Source organism: Giraffa tippelskirchi, chromosome 5, assembly GCF_054371585.1.
Source record: "Giraffa tippelskirchi isolate mGirTip1 chromosome 5, T2T-mGirTip1v1.2.pri, whole genome shotgun sequence".
Classification (NCBI taxonomy): Eukaryota; Metazoa; Chordata; class Mammalia; order Artiodactyla; family Giraffidae; genus Giraffa; species Giraffa tippelskirchi.
The window spans coordinates 1,081,759-1,102,074 of record NC_137279.1 but is presented as its reverse complement, the minus strand read 5'-3'; the positions used below and the strand labels follow the sequence as shown (position 1 = coordinate 1,102,074).

Below are 20,316 nucleotides of genomic sequence, written 5' to 3'. Positions count from 1 at the left end.
CCTCTGGGTGCCTGGACGGGGGCCTCCTGGAGCGGGTGAGGCCTGGCTTCTCTCTGTCTCTGGTTCACACCCGCCATAGAAGGGCATGGCCTCTGGGTGCCTGGACGGGGGCCTCCTGGAGCGGGTGAGGCCTGGCTTCTCTCTGTCTCTGGTTCACACCCGCCATAGAAGGGCATGGCCTCTGGGTGCCTGGACGGGGGCCTCCTGGAGCGGGTGAGGCCTGGCTTCTCTCTGTCTCTGGTTCACACCCGCCATAGAAGGGCATGGCCTTTGGGTGCCTGGACGGGGGCCTCCTGGAGCGGGTGAGGCCTGGCTTCTCTCTGTCTCTGGTTCAACTGTTGTCACAGGCTCCTGCCTCTCCTTTGTCTTGCTGTGATCTTGACGGATAACCCAGCATTCTACTGACGCCCACTTCCGGCTTGAATCAGGCCTTGGTTGGAGTTAGTGCCTGTGGGTGGTGTTCCGGCGAAGTCCTTTCTGGGTGTCCCAGCTTGTGACAGACGTAATGGATCACAGATAACTGTGCTGTGACAGGAGGCAGAATGCACAGCAAGGATTTTAAGTCAGTGCCCAGTGCCGATCAGTCACTGTGCCAGTCTGTGCTGGGTATCGGCCTGTGTTAGAATGGCCTTTCCGCAGTGTAAAGATGGAGACAGCACAGTCCCTCCCGCTGGACTTGACCTGTTGGGGAGAAGAGCTGAAGAGAGATGAGGAGCCTGGTACCTCACCCTGAGCACCAGGGGGGCGGCCCCCACCTCCCACCTCCCGTCCAGCTCGTGGCTCCTGAGAGCCCCTCTGCTCCTCAGGGCAGTCCCTGAGAAGCTGCCTGGACAAGACCTCGTATGAAGGCACACCACCATAAATCCAGTTCTAAAACATAATGAGTCCATGTGTAATGTGTACATTTCACTTCTTCCATATTGATGACTGCTTTGCTGTGTTTCAAGACTGCTTACACAGGTACCTCTTCACCTTCCTACCAGTTGGGATGGAGCCTTCAGATGGTGACCCAGCCCCCTCTTCCGTCTTGGGCTCCTTGTTCTAGGAGGGAAGGTGGCACTGTGCTCTTATTTTCAGGAGGACTCAGTGAGTTGGATGCAGGAATGGGATTGCAAGGTCGTGGGCCTGGTTCAGGTGAGTAGAGACTGGAGGACTATTCTTTCTGTTTTCCTTGAACTGGAACACAGGAAAACGTTAACAATGGCTTTTCCCAGGGAACATCGTTATTTGCTCTGTGGGAAATAAATGCCCAAGACACCGTCTCCCTAGAAGCAAATGTGTAGCTCCTACAAGCCGAGTGTTGGGGGTGTGGTGGGAGTTGAAGTGGTGGCTCCTTTCCACCTGTGATCCCAGCAGGAACACACAGGAGGCGGCCCCTTGTGCACAGGCCAAGGGCTCGTGCTGGGATTGTTCATCAGAAAGTCGGTGGGTGAAAAAGGTATGCTTCCTGTTACCTAAAGTCCTGTGTTCATCCACTTAGACTGAAACTGAGGAAATCACAGCTTGGGGGCAAGGGCTTTTCGCCACAGTGATCGCTGTGCGTTATCTACGCTTTTCAGTTTGGGCTTCCATTAAAATGGATAAAGAATTTAGACATTGTGTGAAGGAATTTGACTTTCAGTGTTCAAATACTTTTTCTCCAATCTTCTGTAAGTTTTATCCATAACAAATTTAACAGCAACATTATAAGCAGTTCTGTCTAGTTTTTATAAAAGCAACTCTTTACACTCATTGGTTTATATAATGAAAACATAATGACGGACTTTGCTGGTTAGTACAGTGGATAAGAATCTGCTTGCCAGTGAGGGCACACGAGTTCAACCCTGGGTCTGGGAAGATTCCAGATGCCTCAGCAACTAAGTCCGTGCACTGCAACTAGGAGCGCCCACACTGAGCTGTGCCCCCTGGCGAGGGAGGCCGCTGCGACGAGAACCGCCCCCCACCCTCTGACTACAAGGAGACAGTCAGCGCAGGAGCCAGGGCCCAGCACAGCCAAAAATTAAATCGTCTAAAACACGTGACTACAGCAGACTCGGACAGCTAGGGATAGGTGAGACCAGAGAGGGCCAACCGCAGACCCAGAGAGGCAGGGCTGGGAGAGCCCGCCACTAGTACGCTGCGTGCTCTGCCCTGGCCCAGCCCTGGTGAAACTTCATGGGCTCCCGGGACTTTCCAGTGGTTGCGGCACACCGAGGCTTCTATTCTCAGAGTGGGTGGTGGGCATCCCGTCTCGTGAGAGCCCCAGGAACACAGGCTGCAGGTGGGGTGAGCCTCCTGGGTCTGTACCTGCTCCAAGCGAGAGCCCTGAGCACGTGCCTAGGGCTGGGGAGCTCACGGCGCCCCTCTGCTCCCGCCCCGACTGCAGGCGCTGGGGGCGAGCGTGACGACCTTGCGCCCCAGCAGCGATGGACCTGTGGCCCTGGTGGTGCAGGGCTCCAGGTTCCTCACGCAGCTTCCTTTTCCCCATGGACACCAAGGACAGTGGTAGTAACGTGTCTGACAGTCCCCGTGAGGCCAGGGTCTGCTGGGCATAGACCTCCCAACTTGGTCATGCTCCAGACGGTCTAGTTGAGCTTGCAGTAAACATGGGTGCCAGGCCTGTTCCCTGCACTCTAAATTTCCACCACCCACCCCCACCTTCCAAGAAACTTCAAGGGCAAGAGTGAGCAGCTTCGAGGGGTCTTCGTACTGCGTCAAGGGGGAGCAGTGCCCAGAAAGAGGCCACTGAGCAGGAAGGAGGCGGTGCGCCTGGGGACCGAGCAAGGCCCTGGCTGCTGCCCGAGATGCCCAAGCCCGCCTGGCCTGCTCCGGGTGCTGGCGGAGCTCTCCCTGGTTGGGTCGGCCAGGAAGAGACAAATAGGGGCTTAGTCTTTGGGATTCGCAGATGTGAACCAAGGCTGCCATACCCACTTCCCCAGCTTCAGTCTTTGGAAGCTGGGGAGAGCGGCATTAGGGACCAGGGCCTCCGGCAGAGGTCTGCCCTGTGCTGCCTGGGACCCTCCCCGCAACTTCCTCCCCCAAGAGCCTCTCCTGAACTGCCCCCTGGAAGCAGCACTGGGGTGTGCCTTGCCCAGGAGCCAGACCCAAGCCCGTGTCCCGGAGACACAGCCAGGCTTTCCCGCTGTGCGCGCTCCACGGCCACCAGGGGCCATTCCTGGGGCTTCTCTGACCCAAGGAGCGGTTTCTCTGGGGGTGTGTGGGGCCTTCACCCTTAGCTTCAGAACTTAAAATTGGGAGCAGGTAGGTATTAGTCGAGGGGGGATTCTCCAGGTTCCTGCGAAGGCTGTGCCCCGATAGCCTGGCGGCTGACATGGTGGCTGAATACACCATGGGGCGGCCCTCAGCACGAGCCCGCAGGGCTGTTGGTGGGCGGCAGGGGGCAGCAGAGGGCTGGTGCTGGGCCACGTTCCTGCCAGGTCCCTGAGCCCGGCCCTCCGACACCGTGCGCCTGCAGCCTGGGGCCCCTCGGATTCGGCTCTGCTCAGGGGAGACTCAGCCACGGACTTAAGGTGGGGCACTCAGGCCTTCTACCCAAGCTGCCGGTGGCCCTGTGCGAGGTCGTGTGGATTTGAGGCGTACAGAACTTGGATGCAGTCCCTGAGAAGCTGAGTCCAGGGCAGAGGGGCCTATGGAAACAGGTCTCTGGGATTATTTGGTCTCGTGGGCTTCACGACTGGTGGAGTCAGGACTGGGTGACTGTGCTGAGGGGGAGGCTGGGCCCACTCACCTCCCCCAGTCCCACCCAGCCCCCACCTCAGGTGAGTCAGAGCCTTGACTGCAAGCTCTGGGGCAGGGCTCCTCAGAGCAGGGACAGGCCTTGCTTCTGAGGGGGACCCTTGGGTACAGACTCTGCTCCTGTGAGTGAAGGAGACCTCTTCAAGGAGCCCCAGCGTGACCAGAACGAGATGTATGTGTGTGGGGGGCAAGCAATGATAGGAAACAGAAGCCAACACAGTCCTTAATACGTGGTGGGTGCTCTCTGAAAGCTGAGCCTGAATTCACCCCCTCTCCACAGCCTCGTGTGCGGCCAGCACCACCGTCGTCTCCCAGAGGACACGCAGCCGCTAGGACTGAAGGCTATCCAGCCGGTGCCGAGGGGCCGGGCGGGGCTCACGCCCAGACGGTCAAGTTCCACAGTGTGGACCCACACCCACAAGGTGACAGGCCTCTGTGTACTGTAAGCCTTGCCTTTGGGGGGTGTGGCTCCCCAAGGCAATGAAGAGTTCCTAAACCCTACAAACTTCTGAAGCCCTTAAAGGCTGTGCAGCTTATAGAAGCTTAGAGAACTGATTGGACATTGTTTTTCTCCTAAACGGGTTTGCTTAATTCAGACAGGTTGGAAATGCATTCCAGTTGTCTTATTAAGGTCCAGGTATCTGCAGCTTCAGGGTGCAGGGACCCTGCCGATGGGGGGCACCTCCCCCGTGGCTCTCTGCCCTCACCCCGCATCTCCTCCCATGGTTGGCAAAGGCACGTCACTTGGCGCAGGCCAGGCATATCCATTGAGATCCTGGCAAGTGAGCAGGAGAAAACAAGACCTTTAGTGACGGGAGGGCGGCACGTCTAGGTGATGGGCCCAGCCTGAAGCAAGGCTCTGTGGTAGCCAAGCCCTCTCTGGGCAGAAGCCCCATCAATGCCCACAACCCAGAAAAAAAGGCCCAGCACGCCGTGTCAGTCATGGACCTAGCTGCACACACACAGCGATCTTCCAGACCAGAAGCAAAGCAGACACGCAAAGCCCTGCTCCAAAGACGAGGGTTAGGCTCAGGGCCCTCTCCTTTCTGAATCTTGCCGTGGGTGGGGCACAGGCTGAGTGAGGAAGCTTCCCGGCTCACTGCGTGTCCTTGGGAACATCCCTCTACTTCTCTGGGGCATATGAGGACAGCCATCATGAAACTTGCTGGCCAGAGGTAGCAGTGACAAGCCCCGGCTCCAGCACAGCCCCTTTGTGGGTCCCCCCACATTCCCATGAATTGAGCTCACTGCTTAGTACCCATGCCTGCGGGAGGCGAGCTGAGCCCAGCTCGAGATTGAATCCAGGCAGCTGGGCACCAGAAGCCACAAGGGCCAGTACCACCTACAGGCCCCCTTAGGAAGTCAGCAGCGGAGGGGGCCAGTGTGGGCCTCCAACCGCCTGACATGAGTGGTTTGCCTAGAACACAAACTTGACCAGGTTCCTGTGTGTAGACGCCTTCAGCGGTCTCTGCTCACTTGTGAAGAAAACCGGAACGACCTGGCTAAGCCCACCTGCCGTGGCCTAGCCCTCGCCTCTGACCTCGCGTGACTCCCCCACCCCGGATCTTCCTGTCACTGAAGCCTCATGGCCGCCGGCTTCAAGGCCCTCCCCAGGGTTCCCACAGCCCCCGCCCCGAGCCACAACACTTCAGCAGGTGCTGAGGTCTCCGTCCAATGGAGAAACAACGCCCTACGGCCACCCTGACCTGCTGCTGCTGTCTGGAGGTTCTAGGAGGTCACCTGGGTCAGTCACTGCAGGACTCCTGCCATCCCCCTGGGGGAGTCGGGGGTCTCAGGTGCCACAAGCCCCGGGGGGGGGTGCCAGTGTCAGCCTCTGCGCTCCCAGCCCCCAGCGGGTGCTGGACAGATGGTGTCCCCGCTGGGGGGCGGGGTGAGGGCACGCAGTGAGGCTGCAGTTGAGGGTGTCTGGCTTGCTGCAGACGTGCAGAGGCCCAGGGAAGGGCGGCCTGGGACATCCCAGCCGGCCGAGCGTCCGTTGAGGCCTCTTCCCCGACAGCCTCTGCACGGCCAGCCGCTCTGAGACTCAGCCTCAACGCAGGGGCACTTCATGGACTCGTAGATGTAAAGGGCCCCAGAGGAATTATTCAGACAAGGTCTCAGCTGGTTTGCTTCTCCTCCCTCGACAGTGGCTGTCCTGTGTCCTGAGAGCCGTGCTTGCCCTCGGGGAAGAAGAGTCCTCCACCTGGTGTGGCTTCCAGCTGGAGCACTCGGCAGCACACAGCCGCTTCTGTGCATTTCTGGATTCAGGGAAGAGGGGCTGTCTGGGGAACGAGCAGGACAGCTCAGGAGAAGCTCCTCGACTGGGGCGTGGGGGCCTCCGCTCAGAGGCATTTATTTACCTGGGACACCAGACTGGCGGGTGCTTCGCGGAGGAAGGGGGAATATAAAGATAAAACTGAGTGTTTATTACTATTATTCCCTTTGAAAAGAAAAAATCATGTTTGCTTCCAGAAAAGCTAGATCAAAGAATGTGAAAAAAGGGAGTCCCCATGATATTTACAACGTCCTGTGATCTGATCAAATCTGAGATCATCATCTTTGGGATTTATTTCACTTCCTCTCTATGCCAGTATGGTCCTGAGAATCTTAAGATGTGACTTTTCTAGCAGTATAAAATTAGAGATAAGTCCTCCACACTCCCCATTCTGTGGTATTTGAGTTTTACTGGACTCAGTTTTTAAAACTTAATTGTTTTTGTTCATTGCGTGGGGAATAAATAGTTCAGGTCAGTCGCTCAGTCGTCTCTGACTGCGACCCCATGAACCGCAGCGCGCCAGGCCTCCCTGTCCATCTCCAACTCCCGGAGCTCACTCAAACTCATGTCCATCGAGTTGGTGATGCCATCCAACCATCTTATCCTCTGCCGTCCCCTTCTCCTCCTGCCTTCAATCTTTCCCAGCATCAGGGTCTTTTCCAGTGAGTCAGTTCTTCGCAATCAGGTGGCCAAAGTATTGGAGTTTCAGCTTCAACGTCAGTCCTTCCAATGAACACCCAGGACTGATCTCCTTTAGGATGGACTCGTTGGATCTCCTTGCAGTCCAAGGGACTCTCAAGAGTCTTCTCCAACACCACAGTTCAAAAGCATCAATTCTTCGGCACTCAGCTTTCTTTATAGTCTAACTCTCACATCCATATATGACCACTGGAAAAACCACAGCTTTGACTAGACGGACCTTTGTTGGCAAAGTAATTCTCTGCTTTTTAATATGCTGTCTAGGTTGGTCATAACTTTCCTTCCAAGGAGCAAGGGTCTTTAATTTCATGGCTTCACTCACCATCTGCAGTGATTTTGGAGCCCCAAAAAATAAAGTCTGTCATTGTTTCCATTGTTTCCCCATCTATTTCCCATGAAGTGATGGGACCAGATGCCATAATCTTAGTTTTCTGAATGTTGAGTTTTAAGCCAACTTTTTCACTCTCCTCTTTCACTTTCATCAAGAGGCTCTTTAGTTCTTCTTCACTTTCTGCCATAAGGCTGGTGTCATCTGCATATCGCAGGTTATTGATGTTTCTCCTGGCAGTCTTGATTCCAGCTTGTGCTTCCTCCAGCCCATGGTTTCTCATGATGTATTCTGCATAGCAGTTAAATAAGCAGGGTGACAACATACAGCCTTGACTTACTCCTTTTCCTATTTGGAACCAGTCTGTTGTTCCATGTCCGGTTCTAACTGTTGCTTCTTGACCTGCATACAGATTTCTCAGGAGGCAGGTCAGGTGGTCTGGTATTCCCATCTCTTGAAGAACTTTCCACAGTTTGTTGTGATCCAGTCAAAGGCTTTGGCATAGTCAATAAAGCATAAGTAGATGTTTTTATGGAACTCTCATGCTTTTTCGATGATCCAACAGATGTTGGCAATTTGATCTCTGGTTCCTCTGGCTTTTCTAAATCCAGCTTGGACATCTGGAAGTTCACGGTTCACATACTGTTGAAGCCTGGCTTGGAGAATTTTGAGCATTACTTTGCTGGCATGTGAGATGAGTGCAATTGTGTGGTAGTTTGAACATTCTTTGGCATTGCCTTTCTTTGGGACTGGAATAAAAACTGACCTTTTCCAGTCCTGTGGCCACTGCTGAGTTTTCCATATTTGCTGGCATATTGAGTGTAGCACTTTCACAGCATCATCTTTGAGGATTTGAAAGAGCTCTGCTGAAATTCCATCACCTCCAATAGCTTTGTTCCTAGTGATGCTTCCTAAGGCCCACTTAACTTCACACTAAAGGATGTCTGGCTCTAGGTAAGTGATCACACCATCGTGGTTATCTGGGTCATGAAGATCTTTTTTGTATATTCTTCTCTGTATTCTTGCCACCCCCTCTTAATAGCTTCTGCTTCTGTTTAAGTCCATACCATTTCTGTCTTTATTGAGCCCATCTTTGCATGAAATGTCCCCTTGGTAGCTCTAATTTTCTTGAAGAGATCTCTAGTCTTTCCCATTCTGTTGTTTTCCTCTATTTCTTTGCATTGATCACTGAGGAAGGCTTTCTTACCTCTCTTTGTTATTCTTTGGAACTCTGCATTCAGATGGGAATATCTTTCCTCTTCTCCTTTGCCTTTTGCTTTCTTTTCTCAGCTATTTGTAAGGCCTCCTCAGACAACCATTTTACCTTTTTGCATTTCTTCTTCTTGGGGATGGTTTTGATTACCACCTCCTGGATAATGTTACAAACCTCCATCCATAGTTCTTCAGGTACTCTGTCTATCAGATCTAATCCCTTGAATCTATTTGTCACTTCCACTGTATAATCGTAAGGGATTTGATTTAGGTCATACCTGAATGGTCTAGTGGTTTTACCTAATTCAATTTAAGTCTGAATTTTGCAATAAGGAGTTCATGATCTGAGCCATAGTCAGCTCCTGGTATTGTTTTTGCTGACTGTATAGACGTTTTCCATCTTTGGCTGCAAAGAATATAATCAATCTGATTTGGTATTGACCATCTGGTGATGTCCATGTGTAGAGTCATCTCTTGTGTTTGTTCATCGCATGGGGAATAAATAATTATAGTTCACTTAGCCAGCTTCCTGGAGGAGTTGGCCTTCACTGACTGTTTAGAGACTGTGGTGGGGTTTTTTGTATTAAAATTCAAGATATGCAAATTGTGTGATACTTAACTTTATCTGTGTTTCATTTTTTGGTCCCATCTAATGAGCTAATGTCTTCAGTATTAAAAGCACTTTTATGCAATAGCTAAGAAATTAAGTGGAGTTGAGTATGAAATATGTTAGTGTAAGCAAAATTAAAATACCTTTAAACCTGGTATGTCTACAAATCAGGTTAGATGAAGGTCACTAAGACCTGAGTGGCAGGAATTGCCAGAAGTTTTAAAACCCTTCGCTCTCTTACAAGCAGGAAGGCAGGTGCCTCAGTGGAAGCTTCACCAAGGTTTGCTGAATTGTCAGAAGCAATGCAAACTGCTCCCGAGACTGACAGGGTGTATGGGGCGTGGGGGGCAGCTTTGCGGGCATGTTTGTGTTGGGAGGGGTGTGAGGGGAAAGCAGGAGCCGGGAGCGGCTGAGGCCTGCGTGGTGACGTGGTGACGGCCGGCTCGCCCCTCTGGCTTGCCTCTGTCTGCTCTAACAGCAGCAGCAGGACTCTGGAAGCTTCTTGAGGCAGAGACGTCCCGGAACATAGTGGGGGTGCGATCCAAGTGCCAGCAGACCTGTGAGAGACGAAGATGGGCACAAGCAGGATTATTTAAGCAGCTGAGCAGCCAGTGGGTGGATGAGGGGGCAGGGGGTCTGGGTCCCCAGGGAGAGCAGTGATGGGCGAGATGCCACCTCCCTCTGCCTGCCTCCGGCTTGAGACAATCAGAAATGAAACAGCAGGAAGCTCTGTTCAGCAGAAAGTGGTGAAGCCGGGTAACCAGGGGATTGTAGGCTCATTCTCCCTAGAGAACCCTCAAAATTAGGCAGCTCTCCCCTACCTTCATGGGTTCAAATGGTATTGCACAGAGACAAAGGGATTGCCTTAATGGCCTAGTTGAACAGCAGTTCAGTGTCTAGGGTGACCACAGGCTCTTCTTTCAAAAGATGAACAGTTGGAAAGCAAAGTATCTGGTAACACGGGTGGGTGGTGGGCGTCCGTCCACCCTTCTCTCAGCTGCAGAGCCTGGGGAATGGGTGCCAGGGGTGCTGAGCTCCCAGTCAGGCTTGTAACCGACACTACTGGTCCTGATGGATTAATGCGGAGGCTTTGGCCAGGAACGTCACATTTTTCATTTAACCAAACTGACTACAGCCTAGATGCTAAATAGTCTGGGAGGCAGGCCAGCTCCCTCTGCCCCTGGGTTCGGGATCATTTAGGAGGAGCCCTGCCAGCAGGTGACACAGGTTTTGACTGGAGTGGTAGCCAGTGAGGCAGCCCAGTTGGCTTGGCCAGGTTCTGTGCCAAGAGACTGCAGCCCTCTCTGGCTTGCGTCCTGCAGATGCGTCACCAGCTGGGGAGCAGGAAGGACGACCCAGGCCCCCCAGCGAGGCAGCACGTCCCAGGACGCTGGCTGGGGTCGGCAGCCTGAAGGTGTCAGCTCAGATGCCTCGCTTGGTCGTGGATTCAGACTCCACTGCCCCTTGCCCTGTGCGTAGGGGTGACCTCCAGGCCTCGGGCAGGCGCAGCTGCAGTCCCATCAAGGACCTCGCAGGCCTCCCATCCCCTTGAAGCAAGATGGCTGGGACGGCCTCCATGAGTGATCGGGAAAAGCCTTGCTCCTCTCCCCGCCCCCCTCCCTCAAAGCTTACTTTCGTTTTGTCCCCCCTCGGTATTCCCCTTCACTCAGGCAGTGCTACTGAGAACTGAGGTCAGGTCAGGCGCACTCTGGCGGGAACCTCTCTGGCCATCCCTGGGAGAGGCAGAAACTGCCCTCTGGTGATAAAGCTGACTCCAAGAGAGCTCGTGAAGATTCAGATATTCCAGATGCTGCGGGAGCTGCAGGTGCGGAGCCGCCCCTCCAGGCCCTGGAAGGGAGAGCAGCAGCTGGTGCTTCCCACCCCGCCCTTCCATGCCTCCACTATCTGCAGCTACTTGGCCATAGGACCCTTCGGGGGCTGTTTGCTCCCTGCAAAACCCACCGCAGCTCTGAGGCCAGCCGTGCGGAAAGCCCTGGCCTGTGATAATCGGCCCTCCGTTCCGTCTCTCCCACCTTCCCGTGCTTGTCCCCACCCACGCTGTTCTCTGACCCGCTCCGGGCATCTTTAACACCTCCCAAGAGTCCTCCTCTTCCTCACCAAAGCTCGGAAACCCCTCCCTCCAGATGACAACTGCAGGGGGGGTGACCTTCCGAGGAGGAGGACGGCGAGGAGAGGGGCTGAGAGACCCCAAACGGCTCCCAGGGCTCCTGCGGCCAGTGATGGCGCCTCGAGCTGCAGTGGGTTTGGGACGTTGAGGGGGAGCTGGCACGAGAGAGACAGCCCCTCTTGGGTGAGGACGGCTCCTGGTCCGACCCTTCCTGACCTTGAGCAGGAGTCCGGGGTGGGCACTGAGAACCCAGAGATGCTGCGCGTAAGGCACCCGGGTCTGCCAGGGCAGGCCCGCCCCCGCCCCTCCTCCCGCCCCTCCTCCCGCCCCTCCTCCCGCCCCTCCTCCCGCCCCTCCTCCCGCCCCTCCTCCCGCCCCTCCTCCCGCCCCTCCTCCCGCCCCTCCTCCCGCCCCTCCTCCCGCCCCGCCCCTCCTCCCGCCCCGCCCCGCCCCTCTCCCGCCCCGCCCCTCCCCTCTCCCGCCCCTCTCCCCGCCCCCGCCCCTCTCCCGCCCCGCCCCGCCCCGCCCCTCTTGTTCCCCTCCCCCTCCCCGGGCTCCACCCCCTCCTGGCAGGTTCCCCCCTCCTGGCAGGTTCCCACCTCCTGCCGGGCTCCGCCCCTCCCCCGGACTCCGCCCCTTCCTGACAGGTTCCTAACTCCTGCCGGTTCCGCCCCTCCAAGGCCCCGCCCATTAGGGCTCCGCCCTCCTCCGGGCTCCACCCCCACTCCCCCCGCCCTTCCTCCGGGCCCCGCCCTCGGCCCCGCCCCGCCACCTCCGCGCACGGCAGCGCGCTTGGCGGGTCGTGCGCCTCTCTGCCTCCTGCCGGTCTCCGCCCGGCCCCGCCCTCCTCCGGGCCCAACCCCGCCCCTCCGGCCCCGCCCCGGGCCCGCCCCCACCACCTCCGCGCGCTCCGCGGGTCGCGCGCCTCCCTCGCCTCCTGCGGGTCTCCGCCCGGCTCCGCCCCACTTCCTCTGGGCCCCGCCCCCGGCCCCGCCCCCATCACCTCCCCGCACTGCAGCGCGCTCGGCGGGTCGCGCGCCTCCCTCGCCGCGGCGTAGGCTGCAAGCTCAGCAAGTCTTGCGGCAAAGACAGTCCGGCCGAGTTGGGGCCGGGGCGCCGCGGGACTCCGGGCCGAGCGGACGCCCCCTCGGCCATCGCCAGCAGCCCGCCGGCCCTCACTTCGGGGACGCGGGTCCCTTCTGGCTGGCCACTCGGGTGAGTCGTACCGCCGCGATGAGGGGCGCCGACCGCCTCCTCAGAAGTTTCTGCTCCTCACCGAGGGGCCGAGGGTGGGGTCCGTTCCCGGGGGCGGGCGGTCGCGGAGCTTTGAGGCCGAGGGACCCGGGCGCCCGCACCGTCCTTTGGGGGAGTTTGCGCGCATCCAGATGAGGAGTCTGGGGAGCCTGACCCGAGCGGCAGGGAGTCGCTGCTCTGCGGGTTTGGGGCGGTAGCAGGGGCAGCTTCCTCCCTAGGTCCCCCGGGACGAACTGCGGAGCAGAGGGCCGGGCCGACTCAGCTGCGCCCCCGGGCTCTGCGCCCTCGACCCTCTTCCCGCGTCTCGGGGACGTCCCCACTCCCGTCTCTCCCACCCCTGCGCGCCTGAGCGGTCTCCAGCCGAGGTTCTCCTTGCCTCCACCTCAAGCTTCGGGGACCCCCGGCCCCGCCGTCGTGGGGGGGGGCAGGGAGGGTCCTGAGCTCCAGGAGGTAGAGACCCTGGGTCGGGGAGACGGCGCGGAGGCAAACCACGAGTGTGATCTGCAGTCGAGGGTCCGGAGGAGCTGGAGCAGGGATGCGAGGGGCTGCAGGCGCCCCCCACCTCTTCCAAATCTCATGACTCAGCAGACTTAGGACGTCCCGTCGCGCTGCAGGCCTCCCCCGCGCTGGGCACTCCTGCCACCGGGCAGCTCTCCCCTCATTGGGCAGCCCAGCCTTCCTCCCGGCTGGGTACCCAAGCCCAGGAAGCACAGACAGTCCCTCCCCCTCTCTGGACCCCTATCATTTACCCCCACCTCCGCCTCTGTTCCTGCCCCAAATCTGGGCACAGAGTGGTTATTTTTTAATTCGAGAGACATGGCTTATCCCTTCTCCTTCCTCATTTTCATCCCGACACTCCACAGGTGCAGTCAGGACACCCCTTGCCCATGGTGTGGGGGGCACCAAAGCCTGGTCTCCCTCTGCAGCACGCCCCCTCCCCCGTCAGGGAGAGGAGAGCTGCTTTCCCCAGTGGTGGCAGAGATACAGGAGCACAAGGACGAGGAGGTGCTGACCCAGGAGGGGGCACTGCAGTGAGGAGCGAGGGCTCCCCGACTGGAGTAGGGTGGGCCGGGGGACAGGAGGACCTTAGGATCTGGGGACACCCAGAGAGAGGAAGGTGGGCTAGGGTCTGATGGGGAGCTGGAGGGCGCCCTTCTCGGCCCCTCTACCCCCCTGAGGGGAGGCTCCTGTGTGTAACAGTGTGTCCTCAGTCCGTGGAACTGGCCCCTGGGAACCTGGGCACTTCATCAGAGGGTGTGACCGTTAAGAGCAGGGCACCCTTAACCCTCCCAAGCTATCTCCCCCTGCTCAAGGCCACATCTGACCTCCAGGCTGCATCTCTGTTACCCCTAGAGAAGCCAGAGGGAAGAGCCGTGCCCAGGGCCCCTAAGGCCCAGCCCTGGGGGTCAGTGAGAGGGGCAGGGCAGCTCTGATGCAGTGGGACGTGCCTGGTGTCCTGGTGAGCCGTGGCCTGGCAGGCCCTGCAAGCTGCAGCATGGGTCTGGGCACCCAGGTGAGTCAGCGCCAGGGGTCCTGGCCAGGCACACGGCAGCCGCCCAGGGAGCTCGGCCCAGGCCCCTGCTCTCCACAACCCTGGGGAGTGACCAGAGCTGCGGGGTCCTCTCCCTGGGCTCCTCTCTTCTGGGGACCAGCCTCTGCCAGGTTGGCTCTCAGGCAGATGCCCCAGGGGGGCTTAGCTTTTTCTGGGCACCTCTTAGGCTTAAGGTTCACATGCTCCCCTTCTCCAAGAAGGAGCTGGGAGCTTCTGGAAAGCCGAAGCAGGGGAAAGAGATAAGTGTTCCACGTCTAGCCTCATGTGGACCTGGCCCCTGTCCCTGGAGGGAGGAGCCCGACTACTCTGCTGAGAGTTTCGTCCAGCAGTCCAGGGCTTTTTTTAAGGCAACGGCTTTTAGGTTGGGGGGGCGGATTATGCAAATACAACTTTCAGTGTTGCAGCTTTGGGGCCTGCTGCCCACGCACAGATCAGGACCGGGAAAGAGAAAGGTGCTGGTGTTTCCCCACAGAAGAGCTCACAGCTGGGTTCATCTCCTGACTGCTGCTGGCTCTACCCCCGGGCACAGCGCGTACCTCATGCACGCCTGCAGGGGCAGGGAGACCCTTTCTGGAGCTGGGGCCGGATGCTCTGACCTCACACTGTGGCCTTCCGCCCTCAGGCGGCTTCCAGGCAGATGCCACAGAGCTGTCCCTGGTGCAGCAGAGACCTGCAGAAGCCACTTCCCTGTCCTCTCCAAGCCGGTCCTCCCCAGCCCAGGCAGGTCTGACCTCCAGTGCCCCTTCGGTCTCTCAGGGCTCGGACGTCTCTCAGCTAGGACCCCTCAGAGAGCGGGTGCAGGAGCAGCAGTCCGGCTGGGAGTGGGGCGGGGGGGTGTTAGGATGGTGGGAAGGAGGCCGGGGCTCTGGGGCTGGGAGAGTGGCTCGTGCCCCCTCCTCTCAGGTGGTCGAAGGCTGTGGGAAAGGAGGAGCTGTTCCACCTGGCGTTGCAGCCGGGTCACTGGACTGGGTCGTTGGATGTTCCTGACGTCGGTTCCAGCTGCAGCTGGGCCTGCTTTGCATGAGCCAGACAACTCAGGGGTCAGGGTGATGTGGATATGCTTTCCGAACCTAAACGGCAGCCACAGAGAACAGTCGTGGGTGTTTACTCAGTACAGGGCGGTGTTACCGTAGGAAGCAGGCATGCATGCACGCCAAGTCACTACAGTCGTGTTCGACTCTTTGCGACCTCATGGACTGTAGCCCGCCAGGCTCCTCTGTCCATGGGATTCTCCAGGCAAGAATGCTGGAGAGGGTTGCCACACCCTCTTCCAGGGGATCTTCCTGACCCAGGGATCGCACTCGACTCTCTTATATGTCCTGCATTGTCAGGCATGTTCTTTACCATTAGCGCCACCTGGGAAGCCCAGAGGCTGGGAGCCCTACAGGCCTGGGTTCAAATCTCCAGGCCACCAATTACAGAGAGTGACTTTATTAATTCAACAAGTGCTTATTGGTGAGACCTGCCCTGTGCCCGGCTCTGATCCGGTCGCTGTGGACACTGGTGTGAACACAGCACACAGTCCCCTGCCAGTTTGGACTTTGTGTTCCGGGGGCCAAGGCAAGTTACTCAGCCTCTCTGTGCAGCAGTTTCTATGTCATTCAGCCTTTAGTTTTTGAGAGTCTGTTGTGTGCTTGGCGCCGGAAACGAAACAGACCTGGTTCCTGCCTTCATGGCACTTACAATCCAGTGAGTAACTCAGTTAGACCGATAATTACATAGATGATTAACCACAGCCATGACAGGTGTTAGGTGAGCACACAGGTTGCTGAGAGAGCATGTGATGGGGTGGCCTGACCCGCTCTGGTGAGTCTCATCTGTAAAACAGAGCTAATGACACTTGGCCACAGGTCAAGGAAGCTCTCAGTAAATGGTGACTGTTAACATGTCCCACTGGACAAATAGAATTCTGAATTCCCTACGTGAACCATCATCGCACAGGTGCCCAGCTGACACTGCTCCTCCACCGGTCGGGGGAGCTGGGGTCCAGGCCCGCGTCCCCTGAGCAGGAAGCCTGTCGGCTCCTTGGAGGAGAGTCCCGTCACAGGTGTTGGTCTAAGGCACTCACGCCGACCGTGGGTGACTCAGTCAAACTCGGCGCTCAGTCTCCCTGTCTGCTGAATGGAGATAAAGCGCATGTGGGTGACACCGGCTCTGGGCAGGATCCAACGAGCCAGTTCCTGTAGTGTGTTTGGAACAGTGCGGAGCGTGGCGAATGCCAGCTCAGCGCCTTGTCATTATCAAGTTGCTTCTGCACACAGACCAGACTCTTTCTGGGTTCCCCAGCTGAGGGGAGCCCTTCCCCCACCCTCACCCCCGGCTTTTTTTTTTCAAAACTCAAGAGAAAGAAGGGCAACCGTCACTTCCTCGAGGGCCGTCCAGCGTCTCACCCCTCCGTCTTTCAGCCTTCCCAGCCGTGTCTTACCAGAACTTAATTTCTGGGAAGAGTTTGTCCCAGAATCCTTCATTTTCACCCCTGCACTGATGGTTCAGGGGGTGGCCAGAGTGATGGGTAAATTTGGATCCTGGTCACTGTGAGTCTGGACTGCGGAGAGGAGCCCCTGGCCGCCAGCCCTTCCCCTGAAGATGTCTGAGCTTCAGCCAGGTGTCCAAAGTTACCACCAAGAAGGACCCCCAAATGCAAGGGCCACGGAGGGGTCCAGAGAGCTCCCTCCTTGGAGCACCTCCACTGTTGCCCACCTGTCTGGCCAGGAGACCATCTGACCAGACACCAGGCAGAGGCCAGCCAGTTTAATGGCCACTGAGCCTCAGGCGTTTGCTACCACCAGGCAGCCCCCAGACTGGGGCTGCGGTTGTAAAGTCAGGACAGGTCGTCTCTGGCTGCTGGTCGGTCCTCGGAGCTCAGCATTCTCTGTTGGAGACACGGAGCCGGGCGCCCACCTGCTGCTTCAGGTTCCCCCTTGCTGAGTCCACCCCCACGGTGAGCAGCGTGGGGCTCCATCCCTGCAGCCCTCAGGGCAGCCTTCACAGCCTTTGCTGCCCCGTTTCACAGTGAGAAGACGAACGCCCAGAGAAGCTCTGTGACTCACTCAGGATCTTACAGCCCCTGCTTGGGGCGGGGGGCAGCTCTGCCCGGCCGCGGCAGCAGCCGATTGCTCAGAACTTTCCTCCTGTCAGCCGCCCCTTCCCACCCTCTACCTGCGCAGGTCCTCAGGGAGGAGAAGAAGGAAATCAGGCATCAGACGCCTGATGGAATTGCTGGAATTGAGTCGGCCTCCTCCCCTGCTGGGGGTTTCGTGGGACTGGCTGTGGAGCTTTGGCGGCCTCAGGAGTGCCTGATCTGAAGGGGCGAGGGGAGCCGCAGTGGGGCACCAGCGGGGTGCTGGGCCCCAGCCTCAGCAGCCTTACCTGATGGCCTTGGCACCAGAAGCCTTCACAAGGTCGTGATTCAGTAATTACAGGCTTCCTCTGACAGCCAGGACATAGGTCTGTGCGCACGTGTGTGTATACACGTGTGCATGCACACTTGGCGCTCATGCATACTGGGGGCTCTGGGGACCGAGAGGGAGCTGGGGTCTGGTTGGTGTCTGACTGCCCCTCTGTCCCGTCCAGGTCTGAGAAGCCGGGATGCTCGTGGGACTCACAGCCCCGCTCCCAGGCTGGCTGGGCGGGGGCGGCTAGACCCCCCACATGTCCCACTGTGCCCCTTCCTTCCCCTCCCAGTGTGGACAGACTGAAAGGGCCCAATGGTGCTGGGAGGCTGGGCATCACCACGCCCTCTCCAGCAGCCTGGGAGCACCCACAGGTGGGGGGGGCGGTGCTGGGCCCCGAGACGTTCCCTGCCCAGGACAGCTGCCCACCAGAACCAGGTTTGCTCAGGATGGGCAGCCCTCCATTCCCTCTGCAAGAAGCCAGGAAGCCTGAGACCTTCACCTGGCCCTCTGGGACCAGGGTAGGACTGTGGCCGGGAGGGGAACGGCTCCCCTCAGGCGTTTGTGGGGAGGGCACCTCTGCGTGGGATGGGGCACCCTCAGGCCACGGAGAGCCCTAGGAGGGCTTCCAGAACTGGGCTGAAGCAGTGGCCCCGGGGCATCAGCAGTTAGGGAATATTGCAATTAGCACGTAATTCCCCCGTTCCATGCGTTTGGTATGGAGTGTAGTGGCTGCAACTGTAAGAAATGAACGGAGGGCGGGGAGGCACTCAGCCCTCCTGCCCCCCACAGGCCGGGCGTGAGGCCCAGTGGCCCCCAGCTCTCCCAGGTGTCCTGCTCACCTTGGCACAGGTGGGCAGGGGGCAGGCTGCCCGGCGGTCACCTGCGGAGGGAGGGCAGAGTCATAGCCGAGGGGCGCGGGGAGGGAAGGCGTGAGCCCCTCCCGACGACTCTGCTTTGAACTGATGGCCGCATGTCGGGCGCCTCCTCCCTTTCGAAGCTGACCGAGGGAGCCGCTTTCCTGCTGCTGCAGGGAGGAAGCCCCTGTGAGCTCTGTGACCCCCTGGGTGAGCAGGAGACCTGCACGCGGTCCTTCTCAGTCCCCGGGGCTGCCCGGCTCCCCTCCGCGTCAGCCGTGCCCCCTCACCCAGCCCGTCTCAGGCCGTGGGCGGGCCGGCGGGTTCCCTCTTCCCACCTGGAGGGGCGGGTCGTGCCTGAGGGGTGAGGGGCTGGGGGATCGGATCCCAGAAGGAGGCCTTGGGGGCTGACACCCTGCCTCCCGCCGGTAGCCCCGGAAGGTGCGGGTGTGGCGGTCCGTGTGGTCGGGCAGCCGGGGTGAGGTGCCAGGCACAGGCCTGCTCTCCCAGTTTGCTTCTCCCCCGGGGAGGAAAGGCATCGCTTTAATGAGGCCGCCCTGGATCTGAATCAGGCCTGGCCTTGCAGGAGACGGAGGGGAGGCACAGTGGGCAGCTGGGTTGGCTCACTGATGCTGGTCACTGGGCTTCTGGGGTCAGGGGGGCAGGGCAGCCGCCCCAGGTCTGAGCTTCCCTGGGAGACCCGGGCCCCCGCCTGGGGAGCACAGGCTGTGAGAGCAGCCAGTCCTCACTCCTGCAGGGCCCGGGAGGACCCCCGGCTTCCCCTGGGGTGTGGGCGGTGAGCATAAGAGGGGGCGAGAAGGGCCCCCCAGTGTGTGCCCCATGGTTGCGTGTCCTGCGGGTGAGAGCTCCTGTGTGGCTGGAGTGGACGGCCCATGTGGGACCAGGCTCTCATTGCAGAGTAGAGACTCTGACAGGAGGGGTGTGGCCTGGGGCACCAGTCCATGAACTCCTGGGACAGCAGTGCTCAGCGTGGTGCCTGGACCCGGGGCTCCCGGGCCCCAGGGCTGAGATGCAGAGTCGGTGCTCTAGCCCCGGCGGTGAGGGAGGCTGGCCCGGCCTTCCTGCTGGGCCAAGGGCCCGCTTCCTCTCCCTGCACTATGAGCCAGGTGCGGATGGGCCTGCGATGGGCCCTGCGTCTGCACAGCTGCGGCTGCAACTCTGCACCCTGGGCTCCAAGGCGGGAAGGATGGGAAGTCTTGCCTTCTGTTCCGTGGCTTTCGTGGCTCCAGCTTTGAGAGGCTGCGGTCAGATCGCCCTGGGAGGATGAGTGGAGCATGGGGCCAGGAGGCCTGGAGCTGCTGGAAGGGCAGCCTCTGGGTGAGAGTGAGCGCTGGACTGGAGGCCCCACATCCTGCTCCTTGTGGTCACGCGGGGTAAGGGACCACCCTGGCACGTGGCTGCTTCCCGGTCAGCCATCCTGGGCTACCCACCAGAGACCAGGAGTAGGGGGAGACTGAGACAGGAAAAGACAATCCCTCCCATGAGAGGGGTCAGCAGAGCAGTGTGTCCCTTGCTGGGGGGTGGGTGTTCAGACCTGGACGTGCTCCACGGGGTTTTCCAGCTGCAGCGGGAATTCTTCGCTCCCGGCTCTGCCTTGTTCAGCTCATCCTCCCCGTGCCCCCGAGATGACTGGAGGTGGCCCCAGGCTGCAGTAGCGGGCAGAGAACTCAGGAGTGATCGGAGCCTCTCTAGGCCGCTTGGGACCCCCAGGGCTCAGGTTCTGTGGCCCTGAGCTCTGGCCTTAAAAAGATCCGCGGTGCCCCTCTCAGCCCACGCGCCCTGGCTTCCCTTTCAGAGAGCAGCTCCCTCTTGTCTGGGTTTGGGACACCTCCAGGCATGTGGCTCAGAGTAGGGAAGATCCACAACTCCACAGACACGCCGGTCGCTCCTGCCGCAGTGTGGGCAGCCGGCCCGTGGGCCCTGGTCCCTCTCGCTCTTGTTCCTTGGAAATCGAGGATGAACTTGACCCTGAGGCTGTACCTTCAGGCCGCAGCTCCTCCTGGAGTTGACCCGGGGCTGCGAGGCTGAGAGGCAGGGGCTGGCGGGAGGCATGAGATGGTGGGTCCGGGTCAGGACCTGGGCCCTGCCCTGGTGACACGTGCTTGGGGAAGGACAAGGGCAAAGGCACATGGACTCACGCAGTCCTTTCAGCAGCAGACTGGGCTCGCCTGGAACGGGGGCCTCTCAAAGCAGCGCTCAGCCTCAAGAATCCCTTCTGTGCCCCGGGCCTCCAGGGAGGGAGCGTCCTGATGC

At 59.1% G+C, this 20,316-nt stretch overlaps 1 protein-coding gene and 2 long non-coding RNA genes across 8 annotated transcripts in view; 2 read left to right on the top strand and 1 right to left on the bottom strand.

Annotated features, from left to right (window-relative positions):
• The first annotated feature begins 4,684 nt into the window (after positions 1-4,684).
• LOC145505417 (uncharacterized) lies at positions 4,685-8,853 on the top strand. Its single transcript, XR_014053006.1, has 2 exons — positions 4,685-5,479; positions 5,883-8,853. It is a non-coding gene; the product is annotated as an uncharacterized LOC145505417 (long non-coding RNA).
• Positions 6,141-11,119, bottom strand: LOC145505418 (uncharacterized). Its single transcript, XR_014053007.1, has 3 exons — positions 10,978-11,119; positions 10,492-10,707; positions 6,141-9,416 (listed from the first exon to the last, which is right to left on the bottom strand). It is a non-coding gene; the product is annotated as an uncharacterized LOC145505418 (long non-coding RNA).
• SYT2 (synaptotagmin 2) overlaps positions 11,008-20,316 on the top strand; it is a 73,855-nt gene continuing 64,546 nt past the window's right edge. For 3 of the 6 annotated variants that reach the window (XM_081487355.1, XM_081487352.1, XM_081487351.1), the window contains exon 1: positions 12,022-12,202. Coding sequence is in view for 1 of the 6 variants with exons in the window: in XM_081487350.1 (XP_081343476.1) it covers positions 11,243-12,202 (960 nt within the window). In the remaining 5 variants the exon portion in view is untranslated. Of the gene's footprint in view, positions 12,203-20,316 lie in introns of all 6 variants that reach the window. The other 3 variants (XM_081487354.1, XM_081487353.1, XM_081487350.1) reach the window with 2 other exon arrangements.